This window comes from Geospiza fortis, unplaced genomic scaffold, assembly GCF_000277835.1.
Source record: "Geospiza fortis unplaced genomic scaffold, GeoFor_1.0 scaffold7, whole genome shotgun sequence".
Classification (NCBI taxonomy): Eukaryota; Metazoa; Chordata; class Aves; order Passeriformes; family Thraupidae; genus Geospiza; species Geospiza fortis.
In genome coordinates, this window is record NW_005054344.1 from 1,455,324 (window position 1) to 1,471,656 (window position 16,333).

The 16,333-nt window shown below is 38.6% G+C and overlaps 1 protein-coding gene across 1 annotated transcript in view; it reads left to right on the forward strand.

Moving 5' to 3' along the window:
- Positions 1-10,600, forward strand: part of LOC102038402 (carbonic anhydrase 2) — a 16,618-nt gene extending 6,018 nt beyond the window's left edge. Inside the window, exons 3-7 of the mRNA XM_031058502.1 lie at positions 3,780-3,898; positions 5,312-5,404; positions 6,164-6,226; positions 7,240-7,395; positions 9,744-10,600. Of these exons, the coding sequence (XP_030914362.1) occupies positions 3,780-3,898; positions 5,312-5,404; positions 6,164-6,226; positions 7,240-7,395; positions 9,744-9,863 (551 nt within the window). The 3' untranslated portion in view covers positions 9,864-10,600. The remainder of the gene's footprint in view (positions 1-3,779; positions 3,899-5,311; positions 5,405-6,163; positions 6,227-7,239; positions 7,396-9,743) is intronic.
- The last annotated feature ends 5,733 nt before the right edge of the window (positions 10,601-16,333 follow it).

Sequence of the window (16,333 nt, forward strand, 5' to 3'; positions counted from 1 at the left end):
GTAAGAGGGCTGTGCTCAAAGGTAGATGTTTGAAATTCCCTGCTGCTGGGTTTGTTTTTTTTTTTTGGTAGAATCTCAATTAGAATTAATTCTCCAAGTCTGGAGCCTTTGGACATCTACTGTACTCTAGTGGACCCATTATTTCAGCTACTGGAAGGAGCTTTGTAGTCAGTGATTCTCATTTGTAGAACATGTTCTCATTCTGTATTTTTCTCAGATTGACAAACTTTACAGTAGTGTTTTTTCTTGTCACACTAATCTGTACGACATGAAGGAATTCAGTCTAACTTATTAAACAGTCTTGTAGTTCCTCCATTTTGATTAATCCTTTGACATGTTTATTGGCCTTATGAGGTGTATTAGTCTTCTGCTCTGCATAAAGAGAACATTCCATAGGAGTTAACTAAATAACAGGAATTCCCATAGTATTCCTACAGAAATTTAGATCTGGATGCTGCCACTTCCTGAAAAAAGGTATGAAGTGGTCCACAGTATTTTTTACAAGGCTGTTCTGTTTTACATTGGAAGGATAACTGTTCACCAACATTCCTTTAAATAGAACAGTGAAGGTGTGTAGCCTTAGTAAACAGCTGTACCAGATGCAGCAAAGCACCCTTTGATTTCTGTGTGTTTTCAAATATCCCAAGAAAGTGTAATGGAGTCAAATAAACTTCACCTTCTGTATCCCACAGTTGGTATAAGTCACATAAATGGAAAAGTTTGGGTGCTTATTTGACTTCCTGAGTTAGTGTTTCTAACACTTGAGTTCACCTAATTTAGACCAAGTTACAAGAACATTTAACAGCGAAATATAATTACTGGATGTTGCTAGTATAACTTTTCCAGTAAAAGGTAGAAGATAGAATGGTAATGGAAAAAAATTACTTTTTCTTAATCTAAGGAAAATAGCTCCAAATTTGTCTAATAAGTGTCTAATAGTGGAAAAGAAGAATGGGCACTGTCAAACTGTTGCCTCTTGGGCTATAACACAAGACCAGGTTATGACAACTGTCTTGAGTAAATGGAATTTGTGAGAAAATAATGTTTTTTCAGCTCCTCTAGTGCTGTTTTCAGACAGTGTTGCATGTGAAGCTGTGCTATAAAACAGAAAGGATCACAGCTACATAGGTATTTTCAGGATGGTTTTCACTAATACTGATTGCAAAAGTAAGGGAGCTAATGATGAAATGCTCCAATAGGGATCAGAACTTCCCCATTCTTTTTAAAAAAAGGGATGGAAAGGTTGGACATTTTTTTTCAACATGGCCTCGAATTGATATTCCTGTCAGATGGAACAAAGACAGGGAAGTTGCTGATATCAATGTTGTTCTGATGCTCTGTGGGCTTTTATATTGCAAAAGCTGGTAGCATTTATCTATGGTTTGAAAAGCTTGCTCTGAATAAAAAAGCAGTTCTATCATTCCTACTTTGCCTTTTAAGTTTAGTTTTACTTTCTTGGAAAGACTGAGAAGTGTTAAAAGTAAAATAACTGCTTAACATGGGCTAGAACAAGAGGGCCATTCTGTAATTAAGCCTGCTGGATATGTATTAATTCACACTAATCTAATTATTACTTTCTTTGAATGCTCTGCTGTGAGTCAAAATAAGCTAATGCTGGATTTGAGAACCACAGAATGAGAAAAGTAAGCAAAAACTGCAAAGAGATTTTTCTGCATCTTTTGGGGTTTTGAGACTACAGCAAACTTTGTGTGGAGAAATAACACTGCAAATGAACTCAAGAACATTGCATGGTTCTGCTTTTCAGCATGCTTTCCATTGATTAATAATGGCAGATTAACCTGTGCTGTGCTAGTGCTTTCTGAGGTCCAGGAGTGGTGGAACCTCAGTCCATTTGTACCTGCAACAACCGGCAAGACTGCGAGCTAAAGGAACTGAAACATTGTAACTCCATGGCATCATTTTAAAATGAAACAGGACGTTGTATACATTAAACGATTTTGTATCTGTAAAGACACAGTAACCAGTTACTTCATTTCCAAAAGGAACTAACGCCCTTCTACAGCCGCTGTTCTGAAACAAGTACTCAGATTTGTAGCCCTGTGCTTGCAACAGTTATGCTTCTTGGTAACTAGCGCACGCAGAAATGTAAAAGTAGAATAAGAAAAATTCCTATTTGATTACTTTAAGTAGACACTCTTCTTTGGATCACTTAGCTTGGAAATAGGTAGGGCAAGTCCTGGTCTGTTGGCTACAGTATTGGAAATTACACAGGTTGCAGTGGAACATCTATTCATGTTTTTAAAGTAAAGATACATGTTGGGAGACTTCTAAATATATTTACCTAAGGAGCCCTTGGCAAATTCTAGATTTGTCCACTGAACCCAAATTTTGCATGCATAGGGAACACTGGTGGAAACTAACATATTTTTAAGAAATCTTACTTCAATTTCATGTAATGCAAATTTTTTTGTGAAATCTTTCTCACCTTATTTTTTATACCTATGGCTAGTGTTGTCCATGCTTGTATATAACGGGGCTTTTTCAAACCTGCAGCCACTTTCCCAGTCAGCATTTGATACATGTTTCCACACCTGCACGTATTGTGGTAGTGTCTAGACTAATTGCAGACTGAGAGGAAAGCATCTTTACTCCACAGAATAATTTCTTGGCACATACACAGAGCACACTTACATGTAATATCTGATGTCAGCACTCTTCTGTCACTTTATTGTATATAGGTATTTATAGAGAGAAATTGGTCTCTTAAGATATCTAAGATTACTTCAAATTACTTTTTGTTTTTAAATTTTTAAATAATAACAACTTAAAGATTTAATTTTGAATTTGGATTTGAGATGCTTGGGGGAAAAAATGAAAAAATCCCCAACCGAACCACAAACTGGTGTGCAACCTTTCTCTGATAACTTAGATAAATACCTCTATTTAATAGAACTATTTATTATTATTCTGTGCGTTATGCTGCACTGGAGAAGACATTTTCTGTGCCCTCAGCATTTTGCAGTGGTAGGGCTTGATCCTGCAAATCATAATGGTGATTGGTCACAGTTGGAGTAGGCGGGTAAAACTAACAAGCAGAATAAGGGAGCTTGCTCTTGTATAATTCAAAGTGTGTCTGGGAGCTTCACTCAGAGCAGTCCCATAGCACAAGTAATGCCAGATAATGGAGAGCATAAATAAACAACTCATTTCCAAAAAGTCCATCTGTGTAAGCATTGCCATTTTTACCACAATGAGAAGGACAAGAGATTTGAATTCACATCTCTGCACTGTCTTGTCCTGTGCGCAGTGCTTTACCTTGCTGCAAGAAAGCTAACCCATGGCTAACAGGTGTTCAGGTTTAAATTGGAACCAAAATCATTTTACTCAATCCAATCTGCCACAGGATTTGCAGGATTAAGGCCTAAATGGATGAAGTATCTAAAATGAAAGAACAGACTACATCTGTACATGGAAGATGATTGAGTCTTCAAATGTACTTCCTTAGGATGATTCTATGTGGGCCTCTTACAAAAGGCTTTTTTAATCTATTGGTGACAGAAAAGTTACATCTTCCCTCATCATTTGTAATACTAGCATGCCTGTTAAATTGCTGATGAGATGCTCACTGTAAAGTCACTTATGTTTTTATGCATTTATTATCAATTTTGGTGTATTGCAGTAATGTACCATTGAGGATGATCTGGAGTAGCATGGCAGCATGCAATGAACTGTAAATCACATAAAAGACTTGAGATAGCTGTTTCAGTTTGAAGGGAGACTTGATAACAAAAATTATGTGATTTGCTTTTATTTTACAGTGGTGCAAGGAGGAGCGCTGGATGGAGTCTACAGGCTGGTGCAGTTTCACATTCACTGGGGATCCTGTGATGGCCAGGGATCTGAGCACACTGTGGATGGTGTGAAGTATGATGCAGAGGTAGGCTTTACTTTCTCCAGTCTTCTTTGTATAATGAGGTTTGGGTTTTTTTTAAGTATTAAGTATTCCACCACAGTAGCACTTTCACTGCAGATACTCACAGGAGAAGGTTACCCTAGACAATTTTGGTATGATGCCACCTTAGAACATAGTCCTTGCAAGAGCAGAACATTAGGCTTGTAATTTTTCTCAGCTACTTCATGTCAAAGAGAAACAGAAAACCCCACATTAATAATACCTGTATTTTCCCCTGCTTTCTCTATGATTCTTGGAAATTATGAAAAAAGAGAATTGCAGCACATCTGTACATGCACCTCCCCTTTTCCTAGCTTCAATTTTTAACATCAGAGGTCTTTATAAAAGCAGTAGAATAATTTTGGGGCAGACATTTTCATATTTTGGTAGCAAAGAATCAAGGAGAGTTATGAAGAGGGCAGACAGTAAAGTGCAGTCTGGCACTCTTTGTGATCCCTTGAGACTCCAGGTGTCCCTCAGACCACTTAAGACTCCATATTACAGTCTGATACAGAAACTGAGTGACCTTAGTGCCTTGCATCTCACCTTTCCTCATCCCCTGTTTAGAAATCTACCTCTGGTTTCTGTGACTGACTTCTAAAATATATTCATAAGTACATATTTGTGGAACATACCTGTGATTTGCATTGACAGATAAAAGAAACTGCTCCACAAATTCATTGGCTCTGCTGCCTTTTCATGAGGGAAGTAGCTTTTGTCTTATCTGAGATACTTCAATTACCTTCTGTCTTTCACAGTACCATAATTACTTCTTCAACTTGACTTGCAGATGTGGGGAAACAGCCTGATGAACTTAAATTAGAAATAACTTGGAAATTAAAAAGAAAGTAATATCCTGGCTAACATGATCTGGAGATTAATTTCATATTCTTTTCCAAGCCTTTCCAGCAAAGGGCAGATCTGGCTTTTTTTAAAAAAAAACCTTTCAAATTGTGAGTCAAATCTGTAGTTAATGTGTCTTCTCTGCTTCTTCTGACACTGGCAATGTATGTCAGTGTGCTCAGAACTCCAGGATATATAGCATTAAAATACTACATCGAAATCCTGTGGGCTGTATGTGGGAAAAACTTATGCTGAAGATAACAGGAGTTTCACCACATGAAAAGCAGAATGATACAGCCACAGTTTGCCTTTAAAACTCTCCAGAGACTAGGAGTGAGGAGAAAAATAAAACACATTACAGAAATCTCTTTGAATAAATGAAACTTTAAAGTAGATAAATAATTCAACAAATTCTTAACTGTACACAAAAGCTTTCAAACCTCAGCAGTAAAACACCATCTTGCTCTTAATAAATTACTTCCCTGCATCTTTATTTGTGAAGTATTCTGGATGGAATATCATCTTCACAGTGCTTCTTTGTTTTCTTGCCCCCAGCTCCATATTGTTCACTGGAATGTAAAATATGGTAAATTTGCTGAAGCTGTGAAGCATCCTGATGGTTTAGCGGTGGTGGGCATCTTCATGAAGGTTTGTTAAACTTTTACTTTTTTATTATTTGTCCAGCAAATTCATTGTGTTGTGGGGAGAGCCTAAGAGCAGAAAATAGAGAATAAGGCAGTATTGTGCTGTACTGCCCAAATCCATACCAAACTAGGTGGTGCTCCAAATTCTTACCTTCCTTTATCTATGAAAATTGTACACTGGCCATGGAGTGTGACTGCCATCCATCACTGTGGCAGCCCTGTAGCAGCATTCTTGCCTTCATCAAGACAGTGATGCTACCTTACCGGTGAAATGTGATGTGCATAACTGACCAAGTTGTGTGTGTGCATCTGCACTGTGACCAGCCTAAATAACACCTATTTTCCTTTTCTTGTCATTGTTAAATGCCAGAGTGTTTTGTGTTAGTTGAATTGTCTTGACAGCTAGCTTGAGGAGGTGTCTGCTCCAGCAGTACGTAGTATTCCGTCCTGGCCTCACTGAGGGTGACTATTTTATTGGGAGAGTGACTTCCATAAAAGAAGAACAGCTTAGGTCCAAAAATAAATCCACACACTGTAAATGAAAATAGCTTCATTGTGTCCAATGTCCCTGGCTGACCCGTTTGTGCTCACTTTCAACTGGCATGATTTTACAGAGCCTGGTTAAGTCACTTACACTGTAATACTCCTATTATGTAATGAAATGCAGCTGAAAAAAAAAAGTTTCCTTGAGAACTGTAACAGAAAACTAAAGGTGTCATGAGAATGCATGGTTATTTTTATTTTCTTACGGTTTGTATTACAGGTGGGAAATGCCAAGCCTGAGATGCAGAAGGTTGTGGATGCTCTGAGCTCCATTCAAACCAAGGTAATACTTGCCGTCTATGTTGATGGACACCCATCACAACTATGCTATCTTCTTTGGAAAGTACAGTTTTTTACTTCTTCCCAGCTTCCTGCATATATGAAAGTAAAACAAACTTCCTGCCATCAGCACAAGTGCTTCTATAATTCTAAAAGCAAAACAGATTGGAATGTAGTTGAGGTAGAGAGCATGGAGTACTAGATACAGTGGTTATTTCCTATCTTTGTGACTACATTTCTCTGTCTTTTAACTGTATTTAAGCCTATAGGATAGGATTCATCTTCCTAATCTAAACTACAGGTGCCCTTTCTCATCTGTGGTAACAGATGGAAAAGGCATTTCCCCTCTGTGCATCTGTGGGTTAAATTTCCTTTTTCAAAGAGGGCATGTTCTCTTGGCTATTTCTAGAGAGAGTTCAGATAAACAGTTTGATCAGGATATATAATTTAGGGGGGAAAAGTCTTCCTGAATCTTAAATATTGTGTGCAGTGTGTGTGATTTTAGTGTGCTGAGTAATGAGAAACTAAAAGTACTTAGTGAGTAATTAGGCACCTTCATAGTGGGTAAAGGCCAATAAGAATTGTGGACAGGAAAGGTAAGAAATGAGACTATGCTGGCATCTTTCTCATCAGGTGCCCTTTGTGGCAAAGGGATAATGCTGCTTACTGCAATGGACTCTCCAACAGGTCTCACAGGTTCTGTTTCCCATGCAATCTGTGTACAAGGCATCTGAAATCTCATTGTTTTTCAGGCAAGGTTAAACCTTATCTCTAAGACTAAGGAACATAAATGCCGCATTTGATATGAGGAGCAATATCTTGAAAATCTTGTAAGAAATATATTGCTGAGAGTATTTAACCCCAAAGGTACTATAGTTGGTATGCAACACTTGGTGCCAAATTCCATTTTTGCCTTTCTACAACCATGGAGCTTTCCTAGGAGACTTCACTACTGCAATCCTAGTGTGTGTATATGTTCTCTCCCTGACATCTCCCCATCTGCTTATTTTATTGTAGGGAAAGCAAGCTTCCTTTACAAACTTTGACCCCACTGGACTCCTTCCTGCGTGCAGAGACTACTGGACATACCCTGGCTCACTGACAACTCCACCACTGCTTGAATGTGTGATCTGGCACGTTCTGAAGGAGCCCATCACTGTGAGCCCTGAGCAGGTAGGTTTCCAATGGATGGTACCAGTAGATGTGTACTGGAGTTGCACTGATGGCTTCAGTTCATCCCACCAGGGGATCTTTGAAGTGGCAGTGTTAGTGCAGAGCTGTGCAGGGTATTAGCTAGCATCACATGTCAAAAATATCTATCTGAAGTGGTAATCCTGACAGGACTCTGCTTCTGCCTGTGGATGTAGTTTGCTGTAGAATGTAAGACTGTCTTCTATTTGGGCACTTCAGGGAGGATTGGGGGAAGTTGAAAAAAATTATCAGATATTTTCCGGATACATGGTTAGAGCTGTCATGTGGTAAAAATCTGGAAAATTGAGGCATGCATGAAAGGACCATTTGCACATGCAGATTTATTCCAGCATGTATTGTGAGCATCAGCAGGTTTACTGTACATGCAATTACCTCTCTGGGTCTGCTTGCTCTGAAAAGGCCAGGTTTACAAAGCACCAGGGGACCATGTGTGCTGCATCCACAGTCTCACACTGTGAGTAGTAGTTGTAGAGTGTACAGTAGAGCTGTAGTTGACCCGTTGATTTTCCAGCATTTCCAGGACACTGAGCTCTTTTTGCAAGTTATTTGTCACAGAACAGACTGGGAAATCCTACGCAGCTTTGTGATGATTCTAACAAAGCTCCCATTGTTTGGAAGAGGCAAAATTTGCAGATTCCAGAAGTCTGCTGCCTAAGAAAATACTCTGTTGACCAGCCTGAGAAGGGTAGTCTTCCTAGTAGGAAGAAGTTTGTGCAGATTAAATCACTCTTGGCCACAGCTTTCCGTACTATCCATTAATGAAATTACGTGCAGGCAAGATTCCATTTTTGGGTTCAGATCTGTGTGCTTGAGAGATATAAATAGAATCTAGGGCCTATAAATACAAAACAGCCCTGAAGGGCTTTAACCTTCAAATTCCTAAGTATCTTTTATTGATGGTAGACATGCTAACAACCTGCACCTAATTCTAGGGGGTTTCTAGGATAGATAGGAAAGAAAATGCAACTGAGCTGTTTTAGAAGCTGTTTTAGAAATGCAACTGAGAAGTTTTAGAAGCAGACAACATCCATAGAATATGTGATAAGGAAGATCTATTGGAAGTAATAACTATAGCAGTAATTTATTTTAATTTTTGTCTTTAGTAAACTGCAAAGGAGCATTAAAGTTGACACTACTCCAAACTATTCCTATTACTGTTGATAATCCAAAGTTTGCAAATATGGTTTTATTATAAGGCAGGAGCACACCCACCAAAATAGTGTTTTTTTTCTACTCTACCTACTCCAACCACCTACAAGTGGTAAAAGTTACCACTTATTTCTCCCTTACACATCCCTCCATGCTATCATCAAGATTTCCACACTGTGTGGCAGTTTACTTTTTCATTCCCATACTGATCAAAACAAGAAATCATATATGAGAGTATTGATTCAAGGTTTAAGGTGGTTAGGTTTTCCAAAGCTAAAAAGAAGCTGAGTATAAGAGCAGGGTATAGCAAGCCTGCTATCACTTGTTGTGATGGATGCAGCAGTTCCTGTCAGAGGTTGAGCTCTGAACTTTGTTCTGGTTGGTCCCAAAGGTGAAATCCAGAGGACGCAGGTCACTGCTGAGGTCTTTTTTCCTTGAATGTGGAAAAAACCTGGTCTAGAACCTGATTTGTAGGAAATCTTGTGTCCCACCTACATACATTCATCAGCACTTCTACCTGCCTGTGTGAGATTGTGTTTGGGGCAGGTTATTACTTTGGCACAATCTTTTTGTGAGTTTTGGAGATTCCTATTTAGACATAAAGGTGATTTTTTTACATCAGATTGTGGAAACACCAGTTGTACTCTAGGAACAAGTACCATAATTATACAGTATGCTCCTGTTGATCTGAAGCAGGTTTCCCCTCACAGCATTTGAAAATCAGGATAATTTGAATTCATTCAACAGCTTTATTTTGACCCAAGGGTAAAGCCATTTTTAATTGTTATTATTTCAAGTGAACTTAAAAAAAAACAGCCAAACTGTATAACTTGCAGAGGATTCTGAAAGGATTTCAATTCATATCTGGATCAAGGACAAACAGCTCTTCGCTTGCAGAGATCAGAAAATATGTGTCTATGTCCTTGTTTTTTGTGCTTTCACAGTTCTTGCCAGGATATTTTGTGGACAGGAGAGGCTATGTCAAGGCTGGAAATGGTGTGGATGAAATGCAGACCCGTAGGTGCTGATGCCATCTCTAGGCTACTCGTACTGTCAAAACTTTGGGTCAGAGCTCTGGTTCAGGCCCCAGATGTGTAGTTTCAAAAAGTCGTGCTGAAATGAGAGGATGCATTTGAGGATATTTGTGCCTTTTCCCACAGATGTGCAAACTCCGTGGCCTTTGCTTCAATGCTGAGAATGAGCCCGTGTGCCATATGGTGGACAACTGGCGCCCATGTCAGCCTTTGAAGAGCAGAGAAGTCAGAGCCTCCTTCCAGTAACCTCAGTGCTGAGAGTGTTAGGAATTGCTGTGTTTGTGAGGAGCCCCTTTTGCTAAGCCCAAATCAAAATTTGCCGTGTGTGCCCAGGCAACATCTTGTCGTCTCCCAGATCCATTTACTTTCTTTTGCTCTGCATCTGAAATGCCAGCTATTGAAATGTGAAAGGCTCTTGGCTGAATGGGAAAGGGTTCTTAAGGTGTGGGGTTGGGGGAGGCAGGGGGTGGGTGGCTGCGTGCATTTTGGTGACTATTACTGCGACTGACACTTTGGTATAACAGTAAGTTGGCCACTTGGGAGAGGACATGGTGGTAGCAAAATAAGCCATTTTAAGAAACCTCATCTACTGGTGTGATAGTACACGTAACTAACGATAACTTGAAGCTTTGTAAGAAGCACAGGAATACAGAATCTAGCTATAATTTAGAGAAAAAGGTATTTTGAGCAAGTTAAGCAAAATGAATATTTAGAATTAGACTTAGATTTTAAGAAACTGACATGTAAATATTTTTGAGACTATTTTGCATTTTTACCTGTGCTGTCAACAGCCTTAGTTACGTCTTAATGTTAGTGTTGGGTTTTTTAATTAAAAATGTTCTAAATTAAATGTTTTCTTTAAAAGTTGTTATTACCATAGAAATAATACAAAATATCTTTTCATTGAAATAATATATGTTCTAATTTAAAAAGGAAAATAATATTGTATTTTAGATAACTTCTCTAATAAATCTATACTTCTATTTTTTTTGCTTTCTTGCTGTTATTTTAATTTTGGTAAGGAGTGTAATCTGTTCACATGGTTGCATATTAAACATAATTACTAAATACATACATTGGGAATTGGTTTCAGTGACACTGAACATGAATGCAAGACTGTATGGACAGGTTAAGAAATTTTCTCTAAGTAGGTATCTTCTCTCTTGATAGCAGAAGGAAGTGTTAATTTTGAGCAATCACTACAAATTATCATCAAATTTGAATGTATAATGAAAGATGCCCTCACAAAACTTTTGAACAAAAGTCTATTGAACACTGGGTTAGATTTTGGTGCTAGTTTTTAAATTAATTTGCTATGAGTTTGCTTCCCCATCAGGAATCATTTTGTAATTTATAAGGTATCAGTTGGGCAGGCTATGTTCTGAAGCACCTGGATCTTGAAATGTGTGTGATGAGAATGAAGATATCTTGAAATGCATACAAAGAGCTTCAGAAAAAGGTGTCAAATCTCAACCTTTGAAAAGCTTCCACATATAACATGCCCACCATTGTACACCCCCCCTCAAAAAAAAAGACAACTAACCCAAAACCAAAATATGGATTTTAAAACTTTAAACCCATACCTTGACAACTATGATAACCTGAATACAAAGCAGTAAGACTGCTTGACGAGCGGTAATCTCATTGGTACATGAACAGCTGAAAAATTATCCAGGCTGGTACATGACAGAGAATGTGAACTAATGGCTGGGGTAAAAACATGGACATGCCCTTGGGGTTCTAGCCACTGCTGCAATAAAGAGTTTCATATCTTATATTCCATCACACTTCAAGATTGCTCCATAAATAATAGCTAACAGTGAAGACAATCAGCATCAGCCATATATTTATCATCTTGTTTGTGCGAGTCTGTTTACCTGGAATGTTGCCAGCGCCATATGTTTGCCTTTGCTGAGGATGAAGTACTTCTGTATTCAGCCAGACAGTTCATGCTGGTGTTCCTAGGTCACATATTTAGGTACAGGAAGAGCCTGTATTACGTCTTACCTGTGTGGTCTACCAGGCAACACTGGTCTTTTTTCTTTTTCTGGAAGTAAGCCAAATTACAGAACCACACCTCAAAATCCTTACCAAAAAAAACCCCTTTCCAGCTCTCTCCAGAATAAAATGATACATGAACTTACCACAAATTCACATTTTGCAGATGGATTCTAGTGCAATGGATAGATAACCTTTTCTAAGGGAGACATGTAGTAAGTCCTACCCGGAAATAAAGACAACAATTTCCTTGGCATTCATGATTTGTTTCCTGAATTTTGAGTTCAGTCAAGATAATGGTGAACAGAAGCATCCAGCTCTTCTTTCTGACTTTATTTACTAATTGCTTATATAAAGAGTTTGTAATTAGGTCTTGCCGTTGTTGCACAGCAGACAACACCCATTCTAACATCATCCTGTTTTAACTGGAAAATTGTTGCTGCATTCATAATGTAAAGTAAGAGACCACTTTGGTCATGGAACCAGAGATGTTCCAGCACATGTAATTGTGTTAGTGTTGAGTAGGCAGCTCTGATTAAAGGGAAATTCACGTAGAAGGAAAAAAAAAGGGCTAGTGCATTAATTTGAAATCATCATAGGATACTCAGCCAGCACTTGGATGGGGGAAAGAGGGAAGCACATTCACTTGCAAACTGTTCATTTTGCACAGTTTGTGATCTTGTCTGGCACTTGTCTGCCAACTCCATGTGTTAGAACATTTTATGATTTTCCCCCCGCTATTTCTATGGCTTGGATGTGTCCTAGATTGACATGGGCGGGTAGAACTGTGATTAGAGATGTTCCCTGGAAGATAAGATTAATGATGCTCTTCAGACAGTCAGCAATATTTATAGAAGTCCAGATAGTTTATAGAAGAGTATCACTCACTAAATGACAGCTTTAGGATTTTCTGACTCTCCAAAGGAAAGCCGTGCAAGCAACAGCTGTGTCAAATCTAGTACCATAGAAACAAGGAGTGATGAAAGCACAAGCAGTAGCTTTATTGAAAAACTCCCATGGACCCTCTAACATCCACCACTTCCTCTTCCAAACCACAGCACCCCATATATTCATGTAGCACTTGGTGACAGTTGCTTACACTGAGTGTTTGGTATATTTTAAGTCTATTTGGGAACTGGACACTTCACTGCTCTGCACTTCCTCTTTCTGTATAATGGTAAACAGCTGTGCTGCCTTGATGTCATCAATGGTTCACTCAGGCCATGAGGTTCTCCAGCCAACAACATCCTAAAGGCAGATGCACAAAACTTTTCAGGGATCCCTGACTAATTTTAGACCACATTTCACTCTTGTTTTTTATCCAAGCTGCAAAACAAAGCCATTTGGTTTGGGTACATCCTGAGCCCATTGCGGGTTACAGTGCAGTGATTCTGACATTCACCCTAACAAGGAGCTCTCCAGAATGCTCACTTTGCTCAGAGCTCAAAGCAACACAGCTCTGTGGCCTGACCTGACAGACCCAGATGCTCAGCAGGCTCAGTCCTAACATGGAGTAGCTGTGCTGCTCCTAATCCCTGATTAGTCGGTTTTGTCCAGTGAGGATGTCAGTGCACTCCAGTATATTAAAAAGATACCCTCAGGTCATTTGGAAAAAGGCAATATATAAGTCTTGTCTTTATAATCTTGCATGGGATGAGGTATTCTATGTGTGTATAGAGGCAGTCACTGCTCTTTTTTGCTCATTGTGAACTTATGCCCTGAAAGAATGAAGAAATGCATTGATACTATGTGCAATAAAGAAGTAACAGGTGCATATTAACTACATTGTTTTCCCAAGAAATAGGGTTTAATGAGGCTTGTAATAATAATTAGTGGTCAAAGACCTGCAAAGTATTGACCTCCTTCTGTCTTGGGAAGTCCAAGTGAACTCACTTCAGTGAACCTGCAGGGTTTATCAGTGTGAAAACTGGAGCCCTTGACCATTGAAGGATTCTCTTTCCTCATCTTGTGCCACTCTACCTTACAGAGGAAAAAGTAGGCTGGTGTAATAGACTCATGGGATATCCTCTCCCTTTCTGCTCCACAGCTGAGCCTTCTGGAGTCCAGTGCACTTAAACAGGGAAATGGAGAACCCTTTCCAAAGCAAAGGAGGAAGGATATCCAATGACCCTGGGCTTGCAAAAGTGTGTAGCAGCAAAACACTTTGCTGGAATTACTCAAAAGTCAGGGAAGAGCTTCCTCTTTCCTTTGTTTAAATCCCTCTTCAATCAGCTGACTTGAGCTTGATTCAAGAAAAGGAACGTGAGCATATTTAATAGGCTGACACATCAGGTGAGGCAGGATACTGTAATTTGGACAGTGCATCTCTTCACCACTTTATTAGCAGCAGTCTAATTTTTTATTCTCAAATGACAGTCTTAAATAATATATTCCTCGAATCAAAATCAATATCTAAATGCTTCTAGATATTTGCACTGAGCACGTGCTTTGGCTGTTTTAGTGGTTAATAATCACGCTTCAAGAAGGAAGGTAGAAGTAGAAAAGAAAACAAAAGCAGCATTTGGCTGGAACAAAAGAGAAAAACAAGGCTTGGAAATATACCATCCTCACTCTAAATCTGTTCCTGGGAGACATTTACAAGGACAGCATTTTGCAGATCAGCTTAAAAGAGGGTGGTAAACATAATTTCCTCCTACTCTCTGTAGAAGTGCATCAGGCCCTCTTAAATTCTTTCTGACTAGTAATAGAAGTCATACCCAGACTGCATTTTGAAATCAAAGTATTTTAAATTATTTTTAGAGACATAAACAAGTGTTCAATTAATAATAATGCCTACACATACAAAATGCACTAGTCCCAGAATGAGTAAAATTCTCCTGCTGTGAGTTCTTAAATGTCACCTTCTGCTCTGTATTTCCCAAGGTTCTCTTTCTCTGGAGAAGAACTCGTCACATCATCAAGTGTATGGGGGAAGAAACAACAGAAGTTAAGGCCTGATCATGAAAACTCTGATGTGACTAATCACTTACATGAGTAATCCTATCCATTAATTGAAGTTTAATTGGTTTCCCACACACATTGCACAGGAAGGGCCATTCTCCTTCAATGAGTAGTAGAGGTAGGAGGCTGCATACTTGAAAGGTCAGGTGTCCTGTTCCTTTCAGTTTCAGTTTAGAGATGTATCCTGAGGAATAGTGGAAAGGGGATAGGATGGAGGAATGGGTGTGAGCTAGGCTGTTGGGACTGTTCATGTGAAGAAATCTGAGCATGCTCATAAGTGACTTGCAGGATCCAGCTCCTAGTTTCTGTTGAGTAAAATTCTATTCCCATCTACTTATCTAATCCTTGTGAAGTCTCCAGGTAAAGGGAAGTGTCAGATCATTCCCATATGAAAATCTGTTACTGTTTCTCAGAGGATATTGCAACTGAGCAGCTATCTAGGTTAAGGAGAGGGGACTGTGAAAATATCTTTGTCTTTCAGAAAGAAAAATAACAAACAGGAAAAAAATCTAAATTTGTAGAGCATTGAGATTATTTTCATTTGGAGGAATAACGTCAGAGCATTTGACCTGGTTTGTCAACAATCACCACACTGTGTTTAATAAAGTTATATGATAATAACAAAGTATATGAATAATGTGTTTTTAGAACTTAGGCTTCATATCTAACAACTGCAATATATCTGACTGCATGATAAATGTCAATCCCAATTCATGAGAAGGAAAAGTCTGTCCTCCTTCAGCATATTATGTTCTCAGTAATAGAAACCTTTGAAAAACTGTTCATTTTTGTCATTCAGAGACCATTTTTCTTAGAGTGGATATGAAATAGAAAAGCAATATAGCAATTATCAACCAAAACAAATTTTCCTCATCAAGCCAATCAAGTATTTTGTACTTAGGAAGTAGTTGCTTTATCTTTGATCTCAACCCTTTGCACTTTGATCAAAACTGTACCTTTAGAAGTGTTCACTATTCATAATAAGGAAAAAACTGGGTCATATGTCTGCTCCAGTAAAACATAATGTGTATTTCAGAAAAAACAGATCTGCTTATGGTTGCTTAAAGAAACTAGAGATTCCCACTAGGGTTGAAAAAAAGGTTTATTAAAAGATGTTTCAAGAACTCAAATGAAACTAATTGCCCAAGAGGGATAGGAAGACAAGAAAGAAGTAGGTCTGACATAGGCAGCCATCACTCCCAGTCATTGCATTCCCAGTGACTGCAGAGCTAATGACACCAGACTCTTAGGAAATTCAGCGCCTGCAAGCTTGATTAGGTAAGACAGCAAGTCTAATCTGCATTTAATGAATGATTCAGGAATAACTTTAAGAGCTTAACTTTATGGTAGCAGGGTGTTGACAGAATTAGGTACATGCTCTATGCCTATCTTGTGACCTAGCTAATTATGGGTTTTTAAAACAGTTATTACACTTCTTCCCTCCAGTTTCAGAATGTGTTGTCTGTTTATTCTGCCAGCTAAGATCTAGCACTTTGTTAAAATTTATGCTACCATGAAAGCAGGAGCAGGAGCTAGAAAATAATGAAAGAAGAAGGAAAACTGACTAAACCTGATATTTCTGCAGTGCAGTGTAGGCAGACAGATATTTATGCCTCCATGGAGCCCCAGAATTATTAGTGTGTATTCACAGAGATCAGTAAGAGGATTTTGACCTATATTGGTCTGAGTGATGAAAACATTAAGGTAAATGCGAACAAAGAAAACGGATCAAATATAAAAAGAAGATTAGGACATCA